The sequence below is a fragment of the Lemur catta genome, chromosome 9 (assembly GCF_020740605.2).
Source record: "Lemur catta isolate mLemCat1 chromosome 9, mLemCat1.pri, whole genome shotgun sequence".
Classification (NCBI taxonomy): domain Eukaryota; kingdom Metazoa; phylum Chordata; class Mammalia; order Primates; family Lemuridae; genus Lemur; species Lemur catta.
Window position 1 is genome coordinate 79,446,900 of NC_059136.1, and position 23,754 is coordinate 79,470,653.

Here is a 23,754-nt window from a genome sequence, read left to right on the forward strand (position 1 = left end):
TAATACCATTATGTCGAGTGGGTTAGTTATCCCATGAGTGGGTTCCTGATAAAAGGATGAATTTGGTCTCCTCTCCTCTCTCTCCCTCTTTCTCTCTCTCATGATCCCTTGCCCTTCTGCCTTCTGCCATGGGATGACAGCAAGAAGGCCCTCACCAGATGCAGGTCCCTCAACCTTGGACTTTCCAGCTTCCAGAACTGTAGGAAATAAATCTCTGTTTTTTATAAATTATCCAACTTCAGTTATTCAGTTATAGTAGCACAGAATGGACTAAGACATTATCCATTAGCAGTCACTCCCCACTTCCCCATGTTTTATTTAATTGGGTCTTTTGTCATTTTGTTGTTGAGTTGTAAGAGTTCTTTATATATTCTGGATACTAGACCCCTATCAGATATGATATGCAAATATTGTCTCCCATTTTGTGGGCTGTCTTTTCACTTTCTTTCTTTCTTTTTTTTTTATTAAGAGACAGGGTTGGCGGGCGTGGGGGCTCATGTCTGTAATCCTAGCACTCTAGGAGGCTGAAGTGGGAGGATCGCTCAAGGTTAGGAGTTCGAGACCAGCCTGAGCAAGAGTGAGACCCCATCTCTACTAAAAATAGAAAGAAATTATATGGGCAGCTAAAAATATATATAGAAAAAATTAGCCGGGCATGGTGGCGCATGCCTGTAGTCCCAGCTACTCGGGAGGCTGAGGCAGAAGGATCACTTGAACCCAGGAGTTTGAGGTTGCTGAGTTAGGCTGACGCCACGGCACTCACTCTAGCCTGGGCAACAGAGTGAGACTCTGTCTCAAAAAAAAAAAAAAAAAAAAAGACACAGGGTCTCTGTTGCTTAGGCTGGACAGCAGTGGCTATTCACCTGTGTGATCATATCACATTACAGCCTCGAACTCTTGGGCTCAAAAAATTCTCCTGTCTCAGCCTCCTGAGTAGCTGGGACTATAGGCACACATAATTGTACTTGACTTAACTTTCTTAATATTTTCCTTTGATGCACAAGGTTTTTAATTTTGATGGAGTCCAACTTATCTATTTTTTCTTTTTTCTGCTTCTGCATTTGGTGTCATATTTAAGAAATAGTTGCCTAATGCAAGGTCACAAAGATTTACACCTATGTTTTCTTCTGAGAGTTTTATATAATAGTTTTACATTTGGGCCTTGATTCTTTTTGAATTAATTTTTGTATATGGTGTGAGGTAGGTATCCAAGTTCATTCTCTTGTGTGTGGATATTCAAATGGTCCCAACACCATTTGCTGGAGAAACTATTCTTTCCCCACTGAATAGTCTTGGCACCTTGGTCAAAAATCAATTGACCATAGATGTATGGGTTTATTTCTGGACTCTGAATTCTATTCTATTCTGTTGACCTATATGTCTCCTTTTGATAGTAACATACTATTTTGACACTATAGTTTTTTGGTTTTTTTTTTTTTTTTTTTTTTTGCTTTTTTGTTAGGTTTTGTTTTTGTTTTTGAGACAGGATCTTATTCCATTGCCCAGACTAGAGTGCAGAGGCATCAGCATATCTCTCTGCACCCTCCAACTCCTGGGCTCAAGTGATCTTCCTGCTTCAGTTTCTCAAGTAACTGAGACTACAGACACACACCACTATGCCTGACTAATTTTTCTACTTTTTATAGAGACAGGGTCTTGCTATGTTGCCCAAGCTGGTCTGGAACTCCTGGTCTCAAGTGATCTGCCCACGTTGGCCTCCCAAAGTACTAGGATTACAGGTATTAGCTACTATGCCCAGCCAATACTGTAGTTTTGTAGTAAGTTTTGACATCATGAAATGTTTGTCCTTCCACTTTCTTCTTTTTTTTTCAAGCTTGTTTTGGCTATTTGGTGTTCCTTGAATTTCCATGTGAATTTTAGATCAGTTTGTCAATTCCTGCAAAGAGGCCAGCTGGGATTTTAATAGGAATTATGTTGAATCTACAGATCAATGTGGGGAGTATTACCATTTTAACAATATTAAGTCCTCCAATTCTGAACATGGGATGTCTTTCCATTTATTTAGTTCTTAATTTCTTTGAACAACGTTTTATGACTTTCAGTAAGTAAGTCTTACACTTCCTTTGTCAAATTTATTAATAAATATTTTATTCTTTTGGATGCTATTTTTTTTTTTTTTGAGACAGGGTCCTGCTCTGTCACCCTGACTAGAGTGCTGTGGCGTCAGCCTAGCTCACAGGAACCTCAAACTCCTGGGCTCAAGCGATCCTTCTGCCTCAGCCTCCCGAGTAGCTGGGACTACAGGCACACGCCACCATTCCCGGCTAATTTTTTCTATATATATTTTCAGTTGTCCAGTTAATTTCTTTCTATTTTTTAGTAGAGACGGGGTCTTGCTCTTGCTCAAGCTGGTTTCGAACTCCTGACCTCAAGCAATCCTCCCGCCTCCGCCTCCAAAGTGCTAGGATTACAGGCGTGAGCCACCACGCCCAGCCTTTGATACTGTTTTAAGTGAAATTATTTTCTTAATCATATCATATTGTTTATTGCTAGTATACATAAATTGATTTTTATATAGAGGTTGAGTATCTCCTATATGAAATGCTTGAGATCAGAAGTGTTACGGATTTTGAATTTTTTTCAGATTTTGAAATATTTGCATATATGTACTTAACCAGTTGAGCATCGCTAATCCAAAAATATGAAATCCAAAATCCAAAATCTGAAATCTGAAATGCTCCAATGGGCATTTCCTTTGAGTGTCATGTTGGTGCTCAAAAAATTTCAGATTTTGGAGCATTTTGGATTTTGGAGTATTTTGGATTTTGGATTTTCAGATTAAGGATGCTCAACTTGTATTGATCTTATATCTTGTAAGCTTCCTGAGCTCACTTATTAGCTCTAATGGTTTGTGTGTGTGTTCTATAAAATGTGTATGTTGCATCTTTTGAGTTATCAAATTTAAATGTAATCCTAGTTTGGTATTTAAATTTAAGAATTTAAATAGCTTAACTCCTTCTCTGGAGTTTTTAGGTTTTTTTTTTTCTTCCTTTATAAATGGGAAGGGAGAAAGAATGTTTTATAAAGTTAATAATGAAGTTTTTTGAAAAAGGGGTCAATAGGAAAGGAAAGATGAAGAGGTGATTGCTGAGATGATGCCTGTCAGAATAGTCACAATTAAAAAGTGTTTGAAGAAAGTGTTGAACTTGACACACTTCCCTTCTTCCCTGAGGCCCTCCTTTTCCTTCCCCAGCATGCAGAGATGTCATAAATTTATTTCCGCTGCAAGGAAATTTAAATGATTACAAAGAAGGCACATTTCTAAGCTTTGTTTTATGTATGTATACACATACACACTTTTCTTTGGACCATATACATATGGTCCAAAAAAAGTATCACAAATTTAAGATAAAGAAGGTGGAATAAAGCCAGATTCTAGGCTTTCCCATCCCTAAAAAAATAATAAAATAAAATTTTATTTTCTCTGGAAGCTCTACTGGGCAAAGCTAAGCTAATAGAAGACCTGGTCTCTTCTTAGGGAGGCTTAGGAAAAAAGAAAAAATAGTAATAGAAGATCTGGGTACAGTTTCCCAGATTAAATATGTACAAAATAAAAATAAATTACATTAAAGTGATGCCAGTTGTTACACCAAAATAAACAAATAGAACACTTCACTCAAAAGACAAAGAACCTAAGTTAGAAGAAAAATAACCCATGGAACAGAAAAATACTTTCTATGAGCACTTTGCACTATAGACAAATGTAATATAAGTATACATTCTATAAAAAACTCAATTTGAAGATGGTAACACAGATTGAGATGAAAGGACAGATTGCAAACCTATCTCATCTTGTATTTTAACTAAGTAAGAATGAAACTGAGACTTAAACAATGCGATTCCAAATTTAACAAGTAAATTAGAATCAAAATACTAAGACTGTGGCTGACGATTGAATTTCTGGCATGATGGAAAGTGTAGATATCCTCAAGTAAAAAATTGAAAGACAAGATGATAGCAACAAAGGAAAAAGAAAAGTTGATATAAGCAAATTATTTTTATCAAAAAAATTTATAGAACACTGTCCCATAAGACTTAAAAGAACCTTTCCATAATTCATTAAGTACATTTTTGTTTCCTTATTTTTTGTTTGCTGAAAGTTTTCTTTCTTTTTAAAAATTGATACATAATTATACATATTTATGGAGTACATGTGGTATTTTGATACATACATATAACGTGTAATGATCAATCAGGGTATTTAGGGTGTCCATCACCCCAAACATTTATCATTTCTTTGTTTTGTGAACATTTCAAATCTTCTCTTCTAGCTATTTTCAAATATAGAATAAATTATTGTTAACTGTAGTCACCCTACTGTGCTTTCAAACACTAGAACTAATTCCTTCTTTCAAACTGTATGTTTGCATCCACTAACCAACCTTTCTGCCCCCTGCATTCCTGCCTTCCCAGCCTCTGGGCACTATTATTTTACTCTCTACCTTCACAAAACCAACATTTTTAGCTCCAACATATGAATGAGAACATGAAATATTTGTACTTTCTGTGCCTGGCTTATTTCTCTTAATGTAATGACTTCTAGTTCTATCCATGACGCTACAAATGACAGGATTTCATTCTTTTGTATGGCTAACTAGGATTCAACTGTGTGTATATGCCACATTTTCTTTATCCATTCATCCACTGATGGATACTCAGGTTGATTTCATTTGTTGGCTATTGTGAATGGTGCTGCAATAAATATGGGGGTGCAAGTATCCCTCTGATGTACTGATTTCTTTTCCTTTGCAAAAATAACCCAGTAGAGAGGTTGTTGGATCATATGTTAGTTCTATTTTTAGTTTTTTGAGAACTCTCCATTCTGTTTTCCATGATGCTATCCTATAATAATTTACATTCCCACCTAGGGTATATGAGAGTTCCCTTTTCTCTGAATCCTTGCCAGAATTTGTTATTTTTTGGCTTTTTGATAATAGCCATTTTAACTGGGGTAAGATGATATCGTGGTTTTGATTTGTATTTCCCTGATGATTAGTGATGTTGAGCATTTTTTCATATATCTGTTTGTTTCCTCATTCTTTTTTTTTTTTTTTTTGAGACAGAGTCTCACTCTGTTGCCCAGGCTAGAGTGCCGTGGCATCAGCCTAGCTCACAGCAACCTCAAACTCCTGGGCTCAAGCGATCCTCCTGCTTCAGCCTCCCGAGTAGCTGGGACTACAGGCATGTGCCACCATGCCCGGCTAATTTTTTCTATATGTATTTTTAGTTGTCCATATAATTTCTTTCTATTGTTAGTAGAGACAGGGTCTCGCTCTTGTTCAGGCTGGTCTCGAACTCCTGAGCTGAAATGATCCACCTGCCTCAGCCTCCCAGAGTGCTAGGATTACAGGTGTGAGCCACCGCACCCAGCCTGTTTCCTTATTCTTAATTATTACATTTGTAACGTAATTTATTCCTACTGTTTTTTAGTACAGTGTTTTAGGTGGCAGATACCCTAACAACTATTTGGACATCAATATTATGAAAAAAAATACTAAGTTCCAAGCAAACAATTTATTAGTGAACACATAAATATATTGAATTTTTTCAGAATAGTATTCTATTTTTTTTTCATTTGGTGAAAATTTCAGTCCAAATGGAATAGTGTTCTAATAGAGGAAAGTATAGTATTTAAAAGTGTTTATTTCATGCATTTATTTATTCATAAATAATTTTTTTCTGTAAGTTCCATAAGGAAGTCATTGTTCTTGCCTTTAAGGAGCTTAAGGTATGGTGGAAGCAACACAAAGTGTATAGTGATAAAAATATGTTCAGATATAAGCAATAAAGGAAGGTAATGTATATGGTGGGTACTGGGGGCTAGATGAATTGTACAGGAAAATAGATGTCAAGAAAAGGACATTATAATATAAAGAAGGAGAGGACATAGATAGAAGAGAAACTGTAGTTTGTGATTCCGGGATCTTTCTCATTCAAACTGCTCAAACCTGATCACAATGAATCTGAAAACATTATCTTTTTTTTGATGATTGAATATTTGACTGCAATGGTACCTAGTAAAGACTCATTAGTTGCTTTGTTTTAATCAGCTGCCAATAGGCTTACTGCTCTGTAAATATCCACTATTTTCAACTCCTATAAAATATTTTATTTAAAGTAAATCCTAAGGCAATCATAGATTTATGTGTGGATTTCTATGTCACTCAGATGATTTTATGTACTGATGCCATATACATCGAGCAATGGAAAGTGGCAATTTAAGTTAAAAACAAATCTCTCTGATAATCATGACTTTAAAAAAATCATTCTATTTGGGGTTTACCAATGACTTAAAATCAGTTATAAGAAAAAGTTACAGCAGAGATAAAGTTTTCAATTAACTTGAGTGATCTGAATCAAAGGCAATGGAATTCTGATCACTTCAGAGTCATTTCCAAAAGAATTTACTGTCCCCCCATTTGCTGTTGGATGCTGAGACTACAGGGATAAATGAGACACAAAGCCTGCCCTTCAACAATGCACTGTTCAGTGCAGACAGGCTAGGAAACAAACAATTCTAGCATACCTACATTATCAGAGAAGAGAGCAACAAGAGAAGAGCACTGGCCTGCTCAGAGGAGTCACAGGAGGCGATTTTTGAATGGCTTGAAGGGTGATTTGTTCACCAGGTGAGGGGAGGGTAGACTGCAGGGGAGGAAATGGACAATGGAAAGGCACGGAGGTGGGAGGCTTGTCCATGGTTACGGCTGGTGTGAAGGGCATGTACTCATTCAAAACATTCAACAAGTGCAGTCATGCACCACATGACATTTCAGTGACGGACTGCATATATGACATGACTGTGGTCTCATAAGAGTATAATACCACATTTTTACTGTACCTTTTCTATGTTTAGATAAGTTAAGATATGCAAATACTTCTCATTGTGTTTTAATTGCCTACAGTATTCTGTACAGTAATGTGCCGTGCAGGTTTGTAGCCTAGAATCAATAGGCCATGGCATATAGCCTAGGTGTGTAGTAGGCTAGACCATTTAGGTTTATGATGTTCACACAAAGATGAAATCGCCTAAATGACATTTCTCCGAAAGTATCCCTGTTGTTAGGCAATGCGTGACTATTTGAATGTCACTAGGTGCTAGGCTTCAGCAGCTAGAAGTCATTATTAATCAAGTAGTGGTGTAGATTAATCAAGTAGTGGTGTAGGGAGGATGCAACATGTTAAGTTTGAGGGAACTGGCCGGGGTGAAAAGACGGAAAGGAGCATAGGAGAGTTCTGGGAGGAAACTTTAGCAGTAGTTAATATCGTACCATATGAGAACTACCACACGCCAGGCCGTATTTAAGGGGCTTTATATATATTATCACATTTAAACATAAACCATCACACTCAGCCTCCTCTTGAACAAAAGAATAAACTGATGCACAGGGTAAGTCACTTGCCTGAGGTCTCCAGCCCTGGTTATGTCATTCTGCGCTCTAGTTCTTAACCACAACACTACACTGTCTCCGCAGTTGTAGACAGAACTACTGGTTTTAAAAGATGACTGAAATCAGAGGCCTGGTAGACATTTCTCAGGCAGAGGAGCGATACTGGGAAGGAACTCTAAGAATAATAATGCAAATGGGTAAGTATGTGAAAACACACTACTAGTTCTATTTCTAGATTTCTTTTATCATCAGATTATTTTTGGTGCCATTTACTAAATGAAGTGTTGAGTTTCATTGGGCTTAACTGGGTTGAAGTTATCTAGACATAATAATCCACATCAAGGCCGGGCGCCGTGGCTCACACCTGTAATCCTAGCACTCTGGGAGGCCGAGGCAGGCGGATCCTTTGAGCTCAGGAGTTCGAGACGAGCCTGAGCAAGAGCGAGACTCCGTCTCTACTAAAAATAGAAAGAAATTAGCCAAACAACTAAAATATATACAAAAAAATTAGCCGGGCATGGTGGCACATGCCTGTAGTCCCAGCTACTCGGGAGGCTGAGGCAGAAGGATCACCTGAGCCCAGGAGTTTGAGGTTGCTGTGAGCTAGGCTGACGCCACGGCACTCTAGCCGGGGGAACAGAGTGAGACTCTGTCTCAAAAAAAAAAAAAAAAAAAAAAAAAAAATCCACATCAAAACCGGGGCGAATCAAGAAATAATTTGAGTTTTCTGGCACTCTTGCCTTAAAAATCTAGGATCTAGGCCATTGTTTTAAGATGATCCTCATTTGTAGCTCCAGGGATTTCTTTTTCATGTGACCAAATAGTTTTTTTTGGTCGAGGATGTTTGGTCATGCCACCTATCTTGGAGAGCAGGTGATCACGGATCATTAGTGGTTTTCTGGGCGAGACAGTGAAGTAACCTCCTCCCCCCAGTCTGGAAAGGTGCAGGATCCGCTAAACTGCGTCGCACAGCGGCGGCCAGAGCAGACGCGGGATGGTCGCGCGTCCCCAGCACGGCAGAGGGCGGCAGCCAGAGAGCCCGGGGCAGGTACAAGCAGGGAATCGGGACACGGGCCGGCGTCTAGAAAGAGCAGAGAGAGGGTCAGTTGGGCGGCCGGGGGGGGGGGGAAGTTGCCGCGGGCAGGTGTGGAAGCGGCTGCTCCAGGCCCTCCCTTTGCATCCGAGGGGGCGGGGAGCCGCGCCAGGGACGAGGAGACTGCGGACTGGGCGCGCTCCCCGCGCACTCGCTCGCCCTCGTTCCCAAGGCCCCCGGGAACGGCCCTCGCCCCCGGCCACGGCCGCCGGCGCCACCCCGCAGTGTCTGCTGCTGCGGGGGGCCGGGCGGCCGCCAGGGGGCGGGAGCGGCGTCGCGAACAATGGCCGCGCTCGGCCGCGGGCCGGCGGGAGGCGGAGTGGAGGTAGGGCCGGGGCCGGGCGCGCGCGCGGGCCCGGCGTGCTGGGGCGCGGGAGGGGCTGCGCAGGCGGGGGCGCGCGGCGCGAGCCCGGGAGGGCGCGGCGGGAGCGCAGGGGAGGCGGGCGGAGGCGGGCGGAGGCGGAGGCGGGGGCGGGGAGCCCGAGGGGTGGAAGCCGGCGGCGGCGGCGGCCGAGCGGGGTCAGTTCTCTGTAGTGTTTGCCAATGTCGGAGCCGTCTGCAAAGTGTCCCTGGCAAGAAGGTAATTACCCTCGTCGGGGGCACCCAGGAGGCCCCGACTTCCGCCCCGCCGGCGGAGGAGGCAGAGGACGCCGGGGGCCCTGCGGGTCCGCGGCGCCGCGAACCCCGAGAAGAGCGGCCCCTCTGCGGCCTCCCCTCCCCCGCGCCGTCCTCCTCCTCAGGCTCCCTCGGGGCGGAGCGGGGGAGGGGAGGCCAGGCTGGGGGGCAGGGCGGCCGGGGAGGAGGCGACGGAACCGGGGGGCGTGTGTGTGGGGGGTGGGACGACACAGGTGTTCTGAGGGGAGGGGCCGGGAGGAAGGCGAGGAGGCCGGCCCCCACGGGGGTGCTGACGTGGGGGAGGCTGGAACCCCGGGAGGGCGCAGGAAGGTGGGGGGTCGTGGGGCCGGGGTGGGAACGGCCGGAAGAGCGGACGGCGAGGGCGGCGGCGGGGTGGGGGCGGGCGCGGGAGGGTCCGCGGGGAGCGGGCCTGGGGCGCCGGGGGCGGCGGCGGCGGCTATTTCTGTATAATGGGTAAGTGGTGACGACGTAACTCGCCGAAATGGGGAAGGTAGGTGGGGCCGAAGGGACGAAATATATCCTATGACAGGCAAGTTCTGCTGTGGCTCCTACGAACTACTACGGTGATGGCTCGGCTTAAAGGGGTAGCTGGCAGTAGTGACCTTGCCGGGGTGAAGGGAGCTGGGCGAAGAGACAAAGCTCGGTGACAGAATCCACCGTGTGAGTGCAGGGACTCCCGTCTCTCCAGGGCCAAGCCGGGGACGGCGGCGGGCGGGGGGGTGTTCCGCAGAGGCAATTGAGGAGAACGCAAAGCTGGGATTCTTAGAGAGGGGGCGGGGATAATGGCCGTGGGGTTCTGGAAGTCCCCGGAAATACGTGCAGGATTTTGCATTTGTGAATAATTTTCTTTGGAAGGGGTCCATATTTGCCGTGATGCCACCCCGTCCCCCCAAAGGGTTAAGAACTACTTGGGTAGAGGAGGACCATCCAGTTAAGGGTAGACCCGGGAATTTACTAAAGGATTTTAAAGTGGATGGATCCTGCAGAAAGGATAGAGATGATCCCGTGAAAGTATTTCACTGTTAACTGAAAACCTTTATTATTTAGTATTTGTACAATTTTGGTGAACTTTTGCTGAGCATTACGTGGCTGCTGATGTATCCTTCTGTTTTAGGAAAGCATGATGAACGCTTGAAATCAAAATTGTGACGGGCAGGCAGGATAATAGGAACCTTGTAGGAGAAAAGATTGAAACATTTCTCCAGAAGGATATTTCTTCCCAGTCCGTGCTTTTTAAAGATGATTCAAATGTACTGTTGTGAATTGAGTTCCAGTGGAAAAATCTTACTTAATAAAGCTATCAAAACCAAGACTTGCTCTCCATCTTGTTTTATAATATGGCAAGTTTTTCATTGTTCAGTTTGTCAGTATTTTACTGCAAACCAGAGATATCATGTATCACTTGAATTGTAGATTTGCTGCATTTTGCATCAGGCTTGTATTAGATTTGTGAGGCAGTTATGCCAAACTATGTTGGGTGTGTGCGTGTGTGTATGTGTGTGTGTGTTTCCTGCTATGGTTTCAGCTGGTCACTCACCATTACCACATTTCATTACATGGCAGTGTAGTTTGAAATTTACTCCTAAGTGATGGATATTGGTAGGATATGGTGCATACTTCCTCACAGATCACTGCATTCTTCCTTGAAAACCGGTGTTTTGTATTTGTAAAAATGTTACTGTATAATCCAAGTATGTATTGTTAATTTCAAGTAGAATGCCATGTAGTTTTTAAGTTTTAACTTTTTATTTGGAAATAATTTCAAGCTTACAGAAAAGTTGCAAGAATAAGAATAGTACAAGGAATATCCTTGTAACCTTTACTTACATTCACCTGTTACCATTTTATCCATTTATCATTTGCTGTCTCTCATAGACACCAAGTATTTTTTTACTGGACTGTTGAGGGCTAAGATACATACCCTTACATACATATATGGTCCTTATACTTAGCATGGGAAACCATGTAAATTTTACATTTTAGCTTCCTTGGCTTGTCTGCAATGAAGTTCTAAGGAAGAGTGGCTTGCTTTTCAACAAAGAATAACAATATAAGAAATATGTAAGAAAGTCATTAAACTTTTAAATATGTGAACAATACAGAAAGTGAGACTGAGTGGTTTTCCTGTTTAGGTTATAGAAGATATAGTTGGCCAAAACATTGAGTTTTTTTTTTCTTTGTATCTACCCTTCTCTTTACTCCTATCATTTGTATCTCCTTTTCTTGTACACACTTTGGGTGCTACATATGTGATCGTTTATGTGTACAGATCATGATAAAGAGAGGGAAAAATTTAGATATTGCAAAATTGAATTCTGTTACTATTAGACTTTAGAGTTTGAGACATGCACAGTGTGATTACTCACAGATATATAAGTCTGTTTTGGTACTCAAGAAAATATTAGATGAGTGTCTATAATCCATAATAATTTTCATTTATGGATGTATCATTATTTAATTTTGAATAACCCCCAAAGTTCTATATAAGAGCATTGACATGTTGTCCTAGAAGTCAAGCCCTTGACTTTGTTACAGGAGATTTAAGAAGGCAAATCTTTTATTATTTTGTGTGTAGTGAAGAGAAGAGGACTTTGAGCCAGAATGAACTGGGTTTTAATCCTAGTAGTATGACTATGGGCAATTAACCCAACCTCTAGAAAAATGAGGCTAATACCTACATCCCGAGGTGATGAGGATTAAATGAGTTAATGTAAAAATGGCAAAATATGGTACCTGGCATATAAAATTGGTATCTGATAGATGTTAGTTTCCTTTTTTTCTTGGCCTGTGGCATGTGGTTTTCCACCAGAATAGTTTTGTGAAATAAGACTTTTTTCTATGTACTTAGAATCTTTCATAGGCTCTTAGAAGATATTAAAATTTATATTAAATTGTTTTATTTTCTATAATAAGATCAGTTCTTTTTGATACTTTAAAAATTAAAATGAAAAACATTTTTAAAAGCTTTTGAAAGGACATGAGTTTTTTAGACTACGAAGCTTTGAATTGATACTTAGTTTTATAATAGTTTGCAGTCTAAGAATGGGGATAGTAAATGTTTTTGCTTTTCATATTCTCAAGACATTTAAGTGAGAATTGTCTATCAATTGTGGGATGGGTGCTGATAGAAAAAATTTATAGATATTAATTTAATAACAGTGCCATCTTATGAAGCAATATTTAATCACTGAGGATTATATAGATTTTGTACAGTTTTTAATTTATCAGATGGGCAAAATAAAAGTGGAGATTATATCAACGGTATGTTGCAGGTGTAGGTTGGACCATTAGTTCTTCATGGGCATCATGCCTTCCCCAGTTTGTAGTGCCCTCTCTGTGTTAACTGCCCTTCCTGTTTTCATTTACTAGTGTGGAATCTAGAACTCCATCTGGATCACTGTAGGATCGTTTTTTGGGACATGTGAATAGGTATCTCTAAAAATACTTAGATATAATTGGAATGGACCATAGCTGTAAATTTTTTGATGGAGGAGGTGGATTTTGTGGGACCATGTGTAGTATAAAACTGCTCTGCATTTTATCGATACGTCCTGATATTTTATCAATTTGTTTAAAATATGGGACAGTAGACGAGGCATGTCTTTAAAGAGGAAATGAAACCTTAAAGACGTGCCACTGTGGGCATTCTGAATTGTCCATGGTATAGTTGCAAATTATAATTTTTAAATTGATGTAAATATGATATCACTTGTTTTTATAAAAAAGTAAAATTTTCAGAATATTAGCTAGTTACCTCACAGTACTGTTATAAATATACTACCATTGGGTGTTTTAATTTATACAGCTCTTTATAGTATAATTGTAAAGGAAAGACACCATATTTAAAATTGTATGTTCAAGTTTAAGTGAATAAGTATTTTTTTTGTTTGTGTTATGTCATGAAATACCTCTTGTATATCAGATTAGAACTTTAAAAAATGTACCTCAGTATCTTACTGTGCTTACATCTTGGGATCAGCCACCAGTATTACCAAACTCTAATACTGAAGAAATGCATACAGGTCTGTAGATAAGCATTTGTAACTTTTAGAGGTTTATCCTAAATAAAAACAAAATGTTGCTTCTCAAAGTTGGTGAGTGCTTGATAAATAATGCTAAATTCTAGGAGGTAAGGGATACTAAATCACTGAGATGCTTTTAGTGATTATTCACAGTTTACTTTCCAACTGGTTGGGTTTGTATTTTTAGTTATAGCTAGTGTAGTTTAACACTGTTTGACTAATACTGTACATTTTTAATGACCTCATCTTTTTAATAAAAAATGTAAATGTTTAAATTTTATAATTTACCATTTTCAGGTTCTGATGTAACTCTTTGCTCATGTTGAACAGGAGTGTTTTTTTTCCTATGCAAGTATGATAATTAATACTTAAAGTACCATAGGAGTACTGAATTTTAGAATCACACAGGATTATCTTATTTATTGTTGCATAATGAATTGCTCCAGAATTTAAAGGCTTATGACGACAAACATTTATTATCTTATAGTTTCTGTGGGTTAGAAATCTGGGTGCAGCTTAGCTGGGTCCCTGTGACTCAAGGTCACTTATGAGGTAGCAGTTAAGCTATTAGTTGAGGCTGTAGTTACATCTGGAGGCTCTATTGGTGGAAAATTTGCTTCCAAACTTATTCATGTGGCTCTTGTTGGATTCAGTTCCCTGGGGCTATTGGACTGAAGACCTCAATTTTTGCTGCCTATTGGCCAGAGGTTTCCCTCAGTTCTTTGCCATGTGGGCCTCTCCAAACAGCAGCTCGAGATATATAATATTAATAGCATCTGGCTTCTCTCACAGCAAACGAGTGAAAGAGTGAGAGAAGGTGACATCCAAGACTTTTTATAACCTAATCTTGGAAGTGATATCTTATTATTTCTGCTGTATTTTGTTTGTTATAGGCTGCCTACCACAAGGACTTTAGTTTACTTTTTAAAGATTGAAGAAACAGAAGACAGAGAAAGAACATAAATATATACAAAGTAATTTGACCAAGGCTTGGAAGACAATCTCCTGAAGAATTTAAACTAACTAAAATTCACCAGTACCCAGGCCTTGTGCTCTTTACACAACATCCCATTCTCTTAGGAAATATGAAAATAATTAGAAAAGAAAAATTGATACAGATGCCGAGGACACTCTTGTAAGAAAAATACTGAAAGTTCTCAAAGTCATTTTGAATTCATTATAGTTTGCCATCTTGAAAAAATGGTAGGCAAATGTATGAGTCTGTGTGTGTGTGTGTGTGTGTGTGTGTGTGTGTGTATCTAAATTTGCTTCTGAGGGGAAGTTCAATATTAAAATATTACAGCATAAAAATTTCTATACAAGTTATTGGATGTAGCCTTTTTGCTGTTTATCAAGACTGTTTTTGCTTTGTAGATAATTTTTGAGGGGAGAGGTCTATATGTAATTTATATTTTTATAAACTTTTCTCATTACAAGATCCTATGATTTATTTATTTTAAATTTTGTTTCTTTTGCCCTTCTTTGGCATCTGTTTTTACAATGTGTAGAAGAGATGGACCCCATGAAAAGAAATACTACCAAGGGGAGGGGGTCAGACTGAGAAGGAAGCAAATTCAAATGTAGCAATGGGATGTATCACGATGGTGACTTTTTAAAGAAAATTTTATGTGAAATTTTAATGTGCATGCTATTTTTATGCTGATGATAATAGACTAACAGACAAAAAGATAATATTCAGCAAGGTAATCTTACGTGTACTTTTTCAAACCATGTAAGGGAATACTTGTGGATTTTGCATCTTCTTTAGTATTAATTTATCATATAGAGGATGGGAACAAAGCTGTTTAAAACATGACTGTAGAAAGGGAAGCATGCATTAACTATTAATCTGAAACTTTTAGATTTGTTTTTAACAGCTTCAGTTTTGCTGGGATTGTCTTAGAATTCTAGAAGCAGAAAGGACTTCGTTCAACAGTCTAGATCTGCACTGTCTAGTATGGTAGTCACTAGCTACATGTGCTTATTTAAATTTAAATTAACAGAAAAGAAAATTAAACACTTACTTTCTGGTTGCTTTAGCCATATTTCAAGGGCTCAGTAACCACGTGTGGCTAGTAGTTATTGGATGGGACAACACAAGTACAGAACATTTTCATCATCATAGAAAGTTCTGTGCTGATCTGGATCAGTTACATTGTATATTTGATTTTGATCAAGAGTGCCTGTTTAAAATGCTAGTCATTGAGGTTATCAGCTAAGTTGAACTTTATTTCTTCATTTTCGTTTTCCAGTTTTTGGAGCCGTGAGGGATACAGCAGTTTGGTCAATATTGTCTTAACATGCTTCAAATAAATCAGGTGAGTTTGTGTTAAGACATTTCATACTTACATGGTGCTTTGGCTATGAATTGTGAAACATTTTAACTCAGCTTTTCTATAACCATAATCTGACCATTGCTTTTTAGAGCAGTTACGTACTATATAATCATTGGAGACTATGCAGGGTAGGTTGTTTAAGGATTACAGTGATCATTCTGAAAGTTGGTATCTTCTTAGTGTGCAGAGCAAGTTTGTCTGTTCTTGATGTCACATCCCTCCAGGACTCGTTGGTGTGTTCAGAATGCTTATGATCATGATACAGCTTCAGTAGGTGGCAGTTTTGCAGACTCAAAGCATTTCTAGTGACAGATCTCTTAAAGTAGTTATATCAGTGTGTTTAACAAAGGTTCCTTTCTAGGGCACTGAAAAGGGCTAGAAGGAAGTGCTCTGCTAAATAAACTGTAGCATATAATACCTTAGACTTACTGAGAGAAGTATTTTTCTTGGTTCTTGGCATTTCTCCAAGAACTTTATACATTTAATTTTACCTTTTCTGAACACATAGAACATTGCAACTATAATGTTAGAAAATACTTTGTTTTATTTCTTTTGATTGCAAATCAAGAGAGAAGTAATTAAACTTTTTTCCTGTAATTTTTTAGCTTTGTTTCAATTTTCATGATATAATTTGTGAAAGTAATCCTGACCGCCCCCCTGCTCTCCAAGATACAGTCCCACACACCTTGCCTAAGAAAATCTCCTCCATTTCCTGTGCATCACATACCATCTCTAAGCCAGTGACTTCTAAGTTTATACCTGGGCTAGACTTTTTCTGAGCTCCAAACTCATATAACAGTTACCAACTTGATCTCTTGACTTGAATGTCTTTATACATTTCAAACTTAATGTGTGCCCAAGAAACAGTCTAAATGCTTCAGTTATACTGGACTGTTCCAGTTCCTAGATTGGGCAAGGTTGTTCTAGCTGCAGGGATTTTGCACAGATTACCTGTGTCTAGACTGCTCTCCTCCCCTGTGTTTGGCTCACTTGACTTTAGGTCTAGTATATGGTCTCATAGCACCCTGCTCTTTTCTTTAATGACATGACATTTGCAGTTATAACTAAATATGTAATTATTTGTTTAACATCTGTCTTCCTTGCTAGATGGTATGTTCAATGAAGACAATGACTTTGCTTGCTTACTCTTATATCCCCAGGCCCTACAATAAATAATGTAAATAGTTTTCATGTATTTGCTGGTTGAGTAGATGAATGATACTAGAGTTGTCACCAAAGCCAAGGAGATCACCATTCTTTTCAACAGTGGCCACATAATTGTGTTGTCAATTTTGGTGTATGATGCTTGTGTTACACAAATGCAGTTAACCATAACATCTCTTTTATGCAGAGTTGTTCTTTGATTTTCTCCTGTACTTTCCTTTTGTAACAAAAGAAACTTTTTTGCAACTTTCCTCTGGCAAAAAAATTTGCTGTCATCAAAGACATTACTAATATAAGATTAAAGGAATCTTAAGGCTGTACTGTGCTTAGTGCTTCCTGTAGTCTCATAGCTGCTATCAAATCCCAGCGGAAGCATTGGTGATGTTTTTTGAAACTGAACTTGCAAAGTGTGTTGTAGGTGTGAAGTTGCCACTAAATGACTTTCTGTTGGATACGTGCCATTAATCATCTGGGTACAATTAGAATAATTTGTTTCATATTTTATCATAGACAGATGGAAATGATCATTCGTTTTATGCTGGCAACTTCATTGAAAATTACGGTTTATGGGTTAGTTCTAATAAGGATTTACTAACTGGCTATGTTGCAAGTCATGTTGATTCAGGCATTGAAAACAATTCCTGGGCAGTGTTCTTCGTGGCCACAAGCAATTCGCTGAGCTTTGGCTAGAAATTGTATGCAGTGCCTGGGGATATACATACTTAGCTTAAACAGGTTGAGTATCCCTTTTTAGAAATGCTTGGGACCAGAAGTGTTTCAGATTTTGGATTTTTTTCAGATTTTGAAATACTTGCATACTGGTTGAGCATCCCAAGTCCAAAAATCTGAAATCCAAAATGCTCCAATGAGCATTTCCTTTGAGTGTCATGTTGGTGCTCAAAATGTTTTGGATTTTGGAGTATTTTGGATTTTGAATTTTCAGATTTGGGATGCTCAACCTGTAACAGATATGTATTTCTAGAATCACTTAAGGACCCCCTTTTCTTATTGACTGTAAGTTTCATCCTCTAAAATGTTCAAGTCTGAGGTAAAGACTTTATTCAATGTAAAGTTGAATTCTTAAACTTATGAGTGATTTTTATCTTTTATTATTTTCCTGGTGCCTGCTTTCTTATGAAAGTGAGGGTTCTCACTCAAGACAAATATTAAAAACAAGGAAGAGGGGATAAGCCATTTTCCAGCTTGAAACAGTTGAGATTTTTACTGTGTGATTTTTAACACTGTCTCTAGGATTAGTACTAAATTTTTATTTGGGAGGTCTTTTGTTTTCTTAAAATGCCTGAATTACACACTTTTTTACTCATATCAGATTCTTCCAAATGTGTTCCTGAAACTAATTAAAAACTGGGCTTTTGAATACTAAATTATTTGGTATTAACTCTGTCTAACATTAGTATTATCATGGAACATGATAGTGTTCCATGTTTGGTTATGATAATGGCACTTTTCTACCTTTAAATTGTGATCCTCATTTTTGCTTTTGCCTTTTAAGAGTGAGTTACTATCCATGTGCAGCCCATGCTTACTATAGAAAAATTTTGGTGGCATAGGTAAACAAAAAGAAAAAAATCATAAAAAATTCCACTATTCTTTTACAGAGATAATCACTGATAACATTTTGGGGTGTATACTTCTAGATTTTTTTCTATGCAGGTATGTTTTTATGTGGATATATGTTATTTTTTAAAACTGGGATTATATAATATTTAATATTTTGAAGTGGTTTAATAATCTTTAGCTTAGAAGTACTAAAACTTATTTAACCAAGCCCTTATTGTTGGACAGATTTTTGTATTCTAGGTAATGCCACAGTAAATTTTATTTACCATACATCTATTTGTCCAATTATTTTCTTATAATTACTAGAAATGGAAATACTGGTCAAAGAGTTGACCAAAATACAAAATTATATTTACTAGAAATGTATGAGAATGCCTGTTTCCTTACTTCCTTGACAAATTTTTGATCTTTGCCAATCTGTCTGACAAAAAGTGGCATTTTAGTTTGTATTTCCATGATTTGCTTACATTTGTTGTTTTGTGTTTTGCTTTTTGTAAATTGCTTATATGTGTCTATTGTCATTGTTCCCTTTTTATTTGTAAATAACATTCTTTGGATTATATATACCCCCGAGAATTTTCTGAGTATTAATAATCATTATTTTGTATTTTTTCATTCATTCATTATTCAGCAAATAAATAATGGGCATCTACTAGTTTCCAGGGTACCACAATAGGTAGGAGTTTGGTATGTTTTGGACCTTTCTCCCTGATGATTAATTATATGTCCCTAGGGAAAGGAAACTCATTTTAACATTAAGCTACAGCAAATATAAATTAAGACACGTGTGCTGTGAAATAATATTTTAAAATGAGCAGCTGAAATAGGGCCAGTTTTGGAGCATTAGCTGATGAAGCAGACTTGACAGGTCAGTGTATCCTTAGGGATTGGAAAAGTCTGTATTAGGCAGTTGTAGCATTGGGAGAGCCCAGCAGTCAGGGAGTTTCTAGAGGTCTAAGTGATCTGGTGGTTCCTTTTAACGAAGTTTGGTAGTAGATTTTGGGAACATGGAAGCTAAGAGGAAGCTTTAAGGCCTGACTGCAGTGGAATGGGAGGACAGACAGGATAAGATAATTTCAGTGCCAGAGGAGCAGGAGAACCTTTCAGGGCAAGAAGGAGCCCGGTGTTGTAAGAAGAATAAAGTTGTTATTATATTGTATAGTGGAAAGCCAAGGTATGATTATCAGGAAACAAAGGTCTATCTCATAGGCTTGTGGTGAGGAGTAATTGAGATAACAAAGGCAAAATGCTTAGCACTGGTCTTGGTACTACTGCTGTTGCTATTAATTTTACTATTAATGTTGCTGTTGGCTATTGCTGCCTGACTCCAGGTATTGGTGGACAAGGAGGGCAGAGGGTAGACATTTAGATAGGTCACTGAGTAAAGTATTTGGGGGAATGAACCACTTGGGCACTTTCTCAAGCCTAGATTGGCTTTAAGTGCTTTCCTCTTTCTTGCTGTAGGCACAAGTAACTCTATTCTTTCCTTTTAAAAGTTGCTATGAACTGTTAGTTACTATTTCTTTTCCCAAGAGCAGGATCTATGAAATACAATTTGCTTGTCTCTCTTATAGCCATAACGTACAGTCTACAGTTAAGGGATAAGAAAAATAGTAAACATAAGGAAGGTAAGACCTATAAGAAGGACTTTTAGTTTCCCCTATGCTGATGTAACAGGAACTAGGTTTATTTTATGTGTAGCCAGCTTCTGAGATGGCCCCCAGTGATCCCTGCATTCTGATATTTATTGCATTGTGTGATCTCCTCACACATTGTATTTGGGTTCGTCTGTTTGACCAGTAGAACATGGCAGAAGTGATGGATCATTTTTGAGGTTAGGTTATTTATAAAACACATTGTGGGTTCTGCCTCCCACTTGCTCATAACTCTCATTTCTCCCCCAACCTGTTGGATTGCTCACTCCTAGAGAAGTTAGCTGCCACGTTGTGAACAGCCCCATGGAGAGGCTCATGTGAGAAATTGAGGCCTCCTGACAACAGCCAACAAGGAACTGAGGCCTCTGACAGTATGTGCGTGGGCCTTCTTGGAAGCAGATCTTCTTGCCCTAGTCAAGCTTCCAGCTCTAGAATACTGTCCACTGACATGTTGACTGCAACCTCATGAGAGAGCCTGAGCCAGAACCACCTATCTAAGCTGCTCCCTGATTGCTGACCCTCAGAAACTTGTGAAAAAAATAAATGCTCTTTTTTTTTAAGCTGCTAAATTGGGGATAATTTATTATACAGCAAAAATATACCCTTCTTCAGCTTGAAAACTTATATATAAACAATGGTTTTTAGACACTGGATGACAAGCAGGACCAGACTGTAGTCCCTGAGAGAACGGAAACAAATGAAGTAAAGCTCTTCAATTATACCAGCTTACAGTAGAGCCTGGAGGCAGTTTACTGTCTGCCAGGCAAGGAGGAGAAACCAGAACTGAGCCCAGCCATCTTGTTGAGATAAGGAGACAAAGATAAGAATTTGGGGAGGCCAAAGTGGTTAGCATTGTAGGGCAGAGTACCAGAGAAAAAGGAGGCATGGGGGCTGGGGCTAGAGAAGCATATACTAAAAAGCAAGAGATAGGTATACACAAGTGTGCATGCATTCTGGAGGGCTGACTTCTGATTTGTAGATGCTTGGCAGGACTTAATTGAAGCCAGAGAAAAAAACTACTGGAAAGCACTAAGAAAAGCAATTTTCAGTGTTCACACAAGGCTGGAGATAGTTTGTATTCCTACTACTGAGAGTGAAAGACATGGCAATACACGGAGCATTGAGAAGAGCCCAGCTAATTTTTCTTATTTTTTGTAGAGACAGGGTCTTGCTATGTTGCTCAGGCTGGTCTAGAACTCTTGGCCTCAAGCAATCCTCCCACCTTGGCCTCCTAAAGTGTTAGAATTACAGGCGTGAGCCACTGTGCCTGGCAAGGTTCACAGTTTTTGTTACTCATTCAAGAATTAGCAGGCTTGCCTCATCATTAATAATGGATAGAACATCTAGACGGAATATCAGTAAGGAAATAGAGTACTTGAACAGCAGTATAAACTAAGTAGACCTAACAGACACAGAACATTCAATAACAGCAGCATACATATTCTTAAGCATACAGGAAACATTCTCCAGGATATGTTATGTTACTAAATAAGTTTTAATCAATTAAAAAAGATTATAATCATCTATGTATCTTCTCCAACTACAATGGAATGAAGTTAGAAATTAATAGCAGAAGAAATACTGGAAAATTTTCAAATGTGTGGAAATCATACACTCCTAAATAACTAAGAGGTCAAAGAAGAAATCATAGGGGAAATTAGAAAATTTAGAGATGAATGAAAATGAAAACGATATATATAACTTATGTGATGCAGCAAAAGCAATACTTAGAGGGAAATTAATAGCAGTAAATCCCAACATTAAAAAAGATGAAAGATGTCAAATAAATAACATTACATTCTAAAGGAACTAGAAAATAAGGAGCAAATTAAACTCAAAGCTAGAAGAAAAAAAGAAATGAAGATTAGAGATAAGTGGACTAGTGAATAGGAAAACAATACAGAGAATTAGTGAAACCAAAAGTTCATTGTTTGAAAAGATAAACAAAATTGACAAGCCTTAAGCTAGACTGACAAGGAAAAAAGAACAAAGATGCATATACCTGAAATCAGATATTAATGTGGGGGCATTACCTAAAGGAAATAAAAAAGATTAAAGAGGATACTATGAACAATTGTATGCCAGCAAATTGGATAACCTATATGAAATGGACAAATTGTTGGACACACTCATTACCAAAACTGACTCAAGAACAAATAGAAAACATGAACAGACCTGTAAACAGATTGAATTAATAAAAAGACCCTCCGAAACAAAAGTCCAGGACCAGGTGGTTTCTCTGGTGAATTTTACCAAATATTTAAAAAAGAATTTACATGCATTCCTCTCAAACTCTTCCAAGAAATGGGAGAGGAAAGAATAAGAATACTTCCTGACTCATTCTTTGAGGCCAGTATTAAGCCTGATACTAGAGCCAAACAAAGACACCATGAGAAAACTACAGACCAATATTTCTTATAAATATAGATGCAAAATTCTTCAACAAAATAGTAACAAACTGAATCCGAGAACATATTTAAAGGAATATACCATAACCAAGTGGGATTTATCCTAGGAATGCAAGGGTGATTTAACATGAAGAAATCAGTTAATGTAGTACACTACATTAATGGACTGAAGGGGAAAAAAAAAGTATGATCATCTCAGTTGATGCAGACAGCATTTGACAAAATCTAACAGCTGTTCATGATAGAAACGCTCACAGTTAGGAATAGCAGGGAACTTTTTAAATATTTCCTCAACATTCAGCATTTCTGAAAAACCCACACCTAACATCCAACTCAATGGCAAAAGACTGAAATCTTTCCCTTATGGTCAGGAACAAGGCAAGGATACCCATTTTCACCACTGTTATTCAAATTGTAGTGGAATTTATAGCCAGAGAAGTTAGACAAGAAAAAGGAATAAAGACGTCCAAATTGGGAAGGAAGAAGTAAAACTATCTCTATTTGCAGATGATATGATCTTATATATAGAAAATCCCAAAGAATCCAACTCCACTAAAGCTAATAAGTAAGTTGAGCAAAGTTATAGGTGCAAATTAAACACAGGTAAGGTAAAACACTTGTGTTTCTGTATACCAGCAATCAACAATCCAAAAAGAAATTTTTAAAAATTTCATTTATAATAGCATCCAAAAACGTAAAGGAGTAGATTCTTTATTAAAGCCTTGTACACTGAAGACTACAAAACATTATTGAAAGAAATTAAAGAAGACCTAAATAAGTGGGAAGACATGTTGTGTTCATGAATCAGAAGACTTAATATTGTTAGGGTGGCAGTACTGTCCAAGGCAATCTACAGACGTAATACAATTTATCAAAATTCCAGTGGCCTTTTTTGCAAAAATGGAAAAGCTGATCTTCAGATTCATATGGAATTGCAACAAGCCCAAATAGCCAAAACAATCTTGAATAAGGCTGGAGGACTCATACTTCCCAATTTTGAAACTTACAGCAAAACCACAATAATCAAAACAGGGTGGTACTGGCATAAGGATAGATTAGATATATAGACCAATAGAATAGAACTGAAAGTCTAGAGATAAACCAATGTATCCACAGGCAATTGATTTTTGGCAAGAGTGCCAAGACCATTCGATGGGCAAAGAATAATCTCTTCAATAAATGGTTCTGGGATTACTGGAGATCTACATGCAAAACAATAATGTTGAACCCCTACTTCACATTAAATACAAAGATTAACTCAAAATAGATCAATGTCCTAAATACAAGAACTAAAACTCTTAGAACTCTACAACAAAAAGACAACCCAACTAAAAATGGTCAAAGGACTTGAATAGACATATCTCCAGAGAAGATATATTATACAAATATGCACATGAAAAAATGCTCAAGATCGTCAGAGACCAGGGAAATGTAAATGAAAACAACG

The 23,754-nt window shown here is 38.5% G+C and overlaps 1 protein-coding gene across 8 annotated transcripts in view; it reads left to right on the forward strand.

Moving 5' to 3' along the window:
- Positions 1-8,780: 8,780 nt before the first annotated feature.
- Positions 8,781-23,754, forward strand: part of STAU2 (staufen double-stranded RNA binding protein 2) — a 295,401-nt gene continuing 280,427 nt past the window's right edge. The window contains exons 1-3 of one of the 8 annotated variants that reach the window (XM_045561381.1): positions 9,587-9,801; positions 15,416-15,481; positions 18,283-18,337. Coding sequence is in view for 3 of the 8 variants with exons in the window: in XM_045561383.1 (XP_045417339.1) it covers positions 15,464-15,481 (18 nt within the window). In the remaining 5 variants the exon portion in view is untranslated. Of the gene's footprint in view, positions 8,831-8,930; positions 9,086-9,586; positions 9,802-15,413; positions 15,482-18,282; positions 18,338-23,754 lie in introns of those variants that run through there. The other 7 variants (XM_045561383.1, XM_045561382.1, XM_045561380.1 and 4 more) reach the window with 7 other exon arrangements.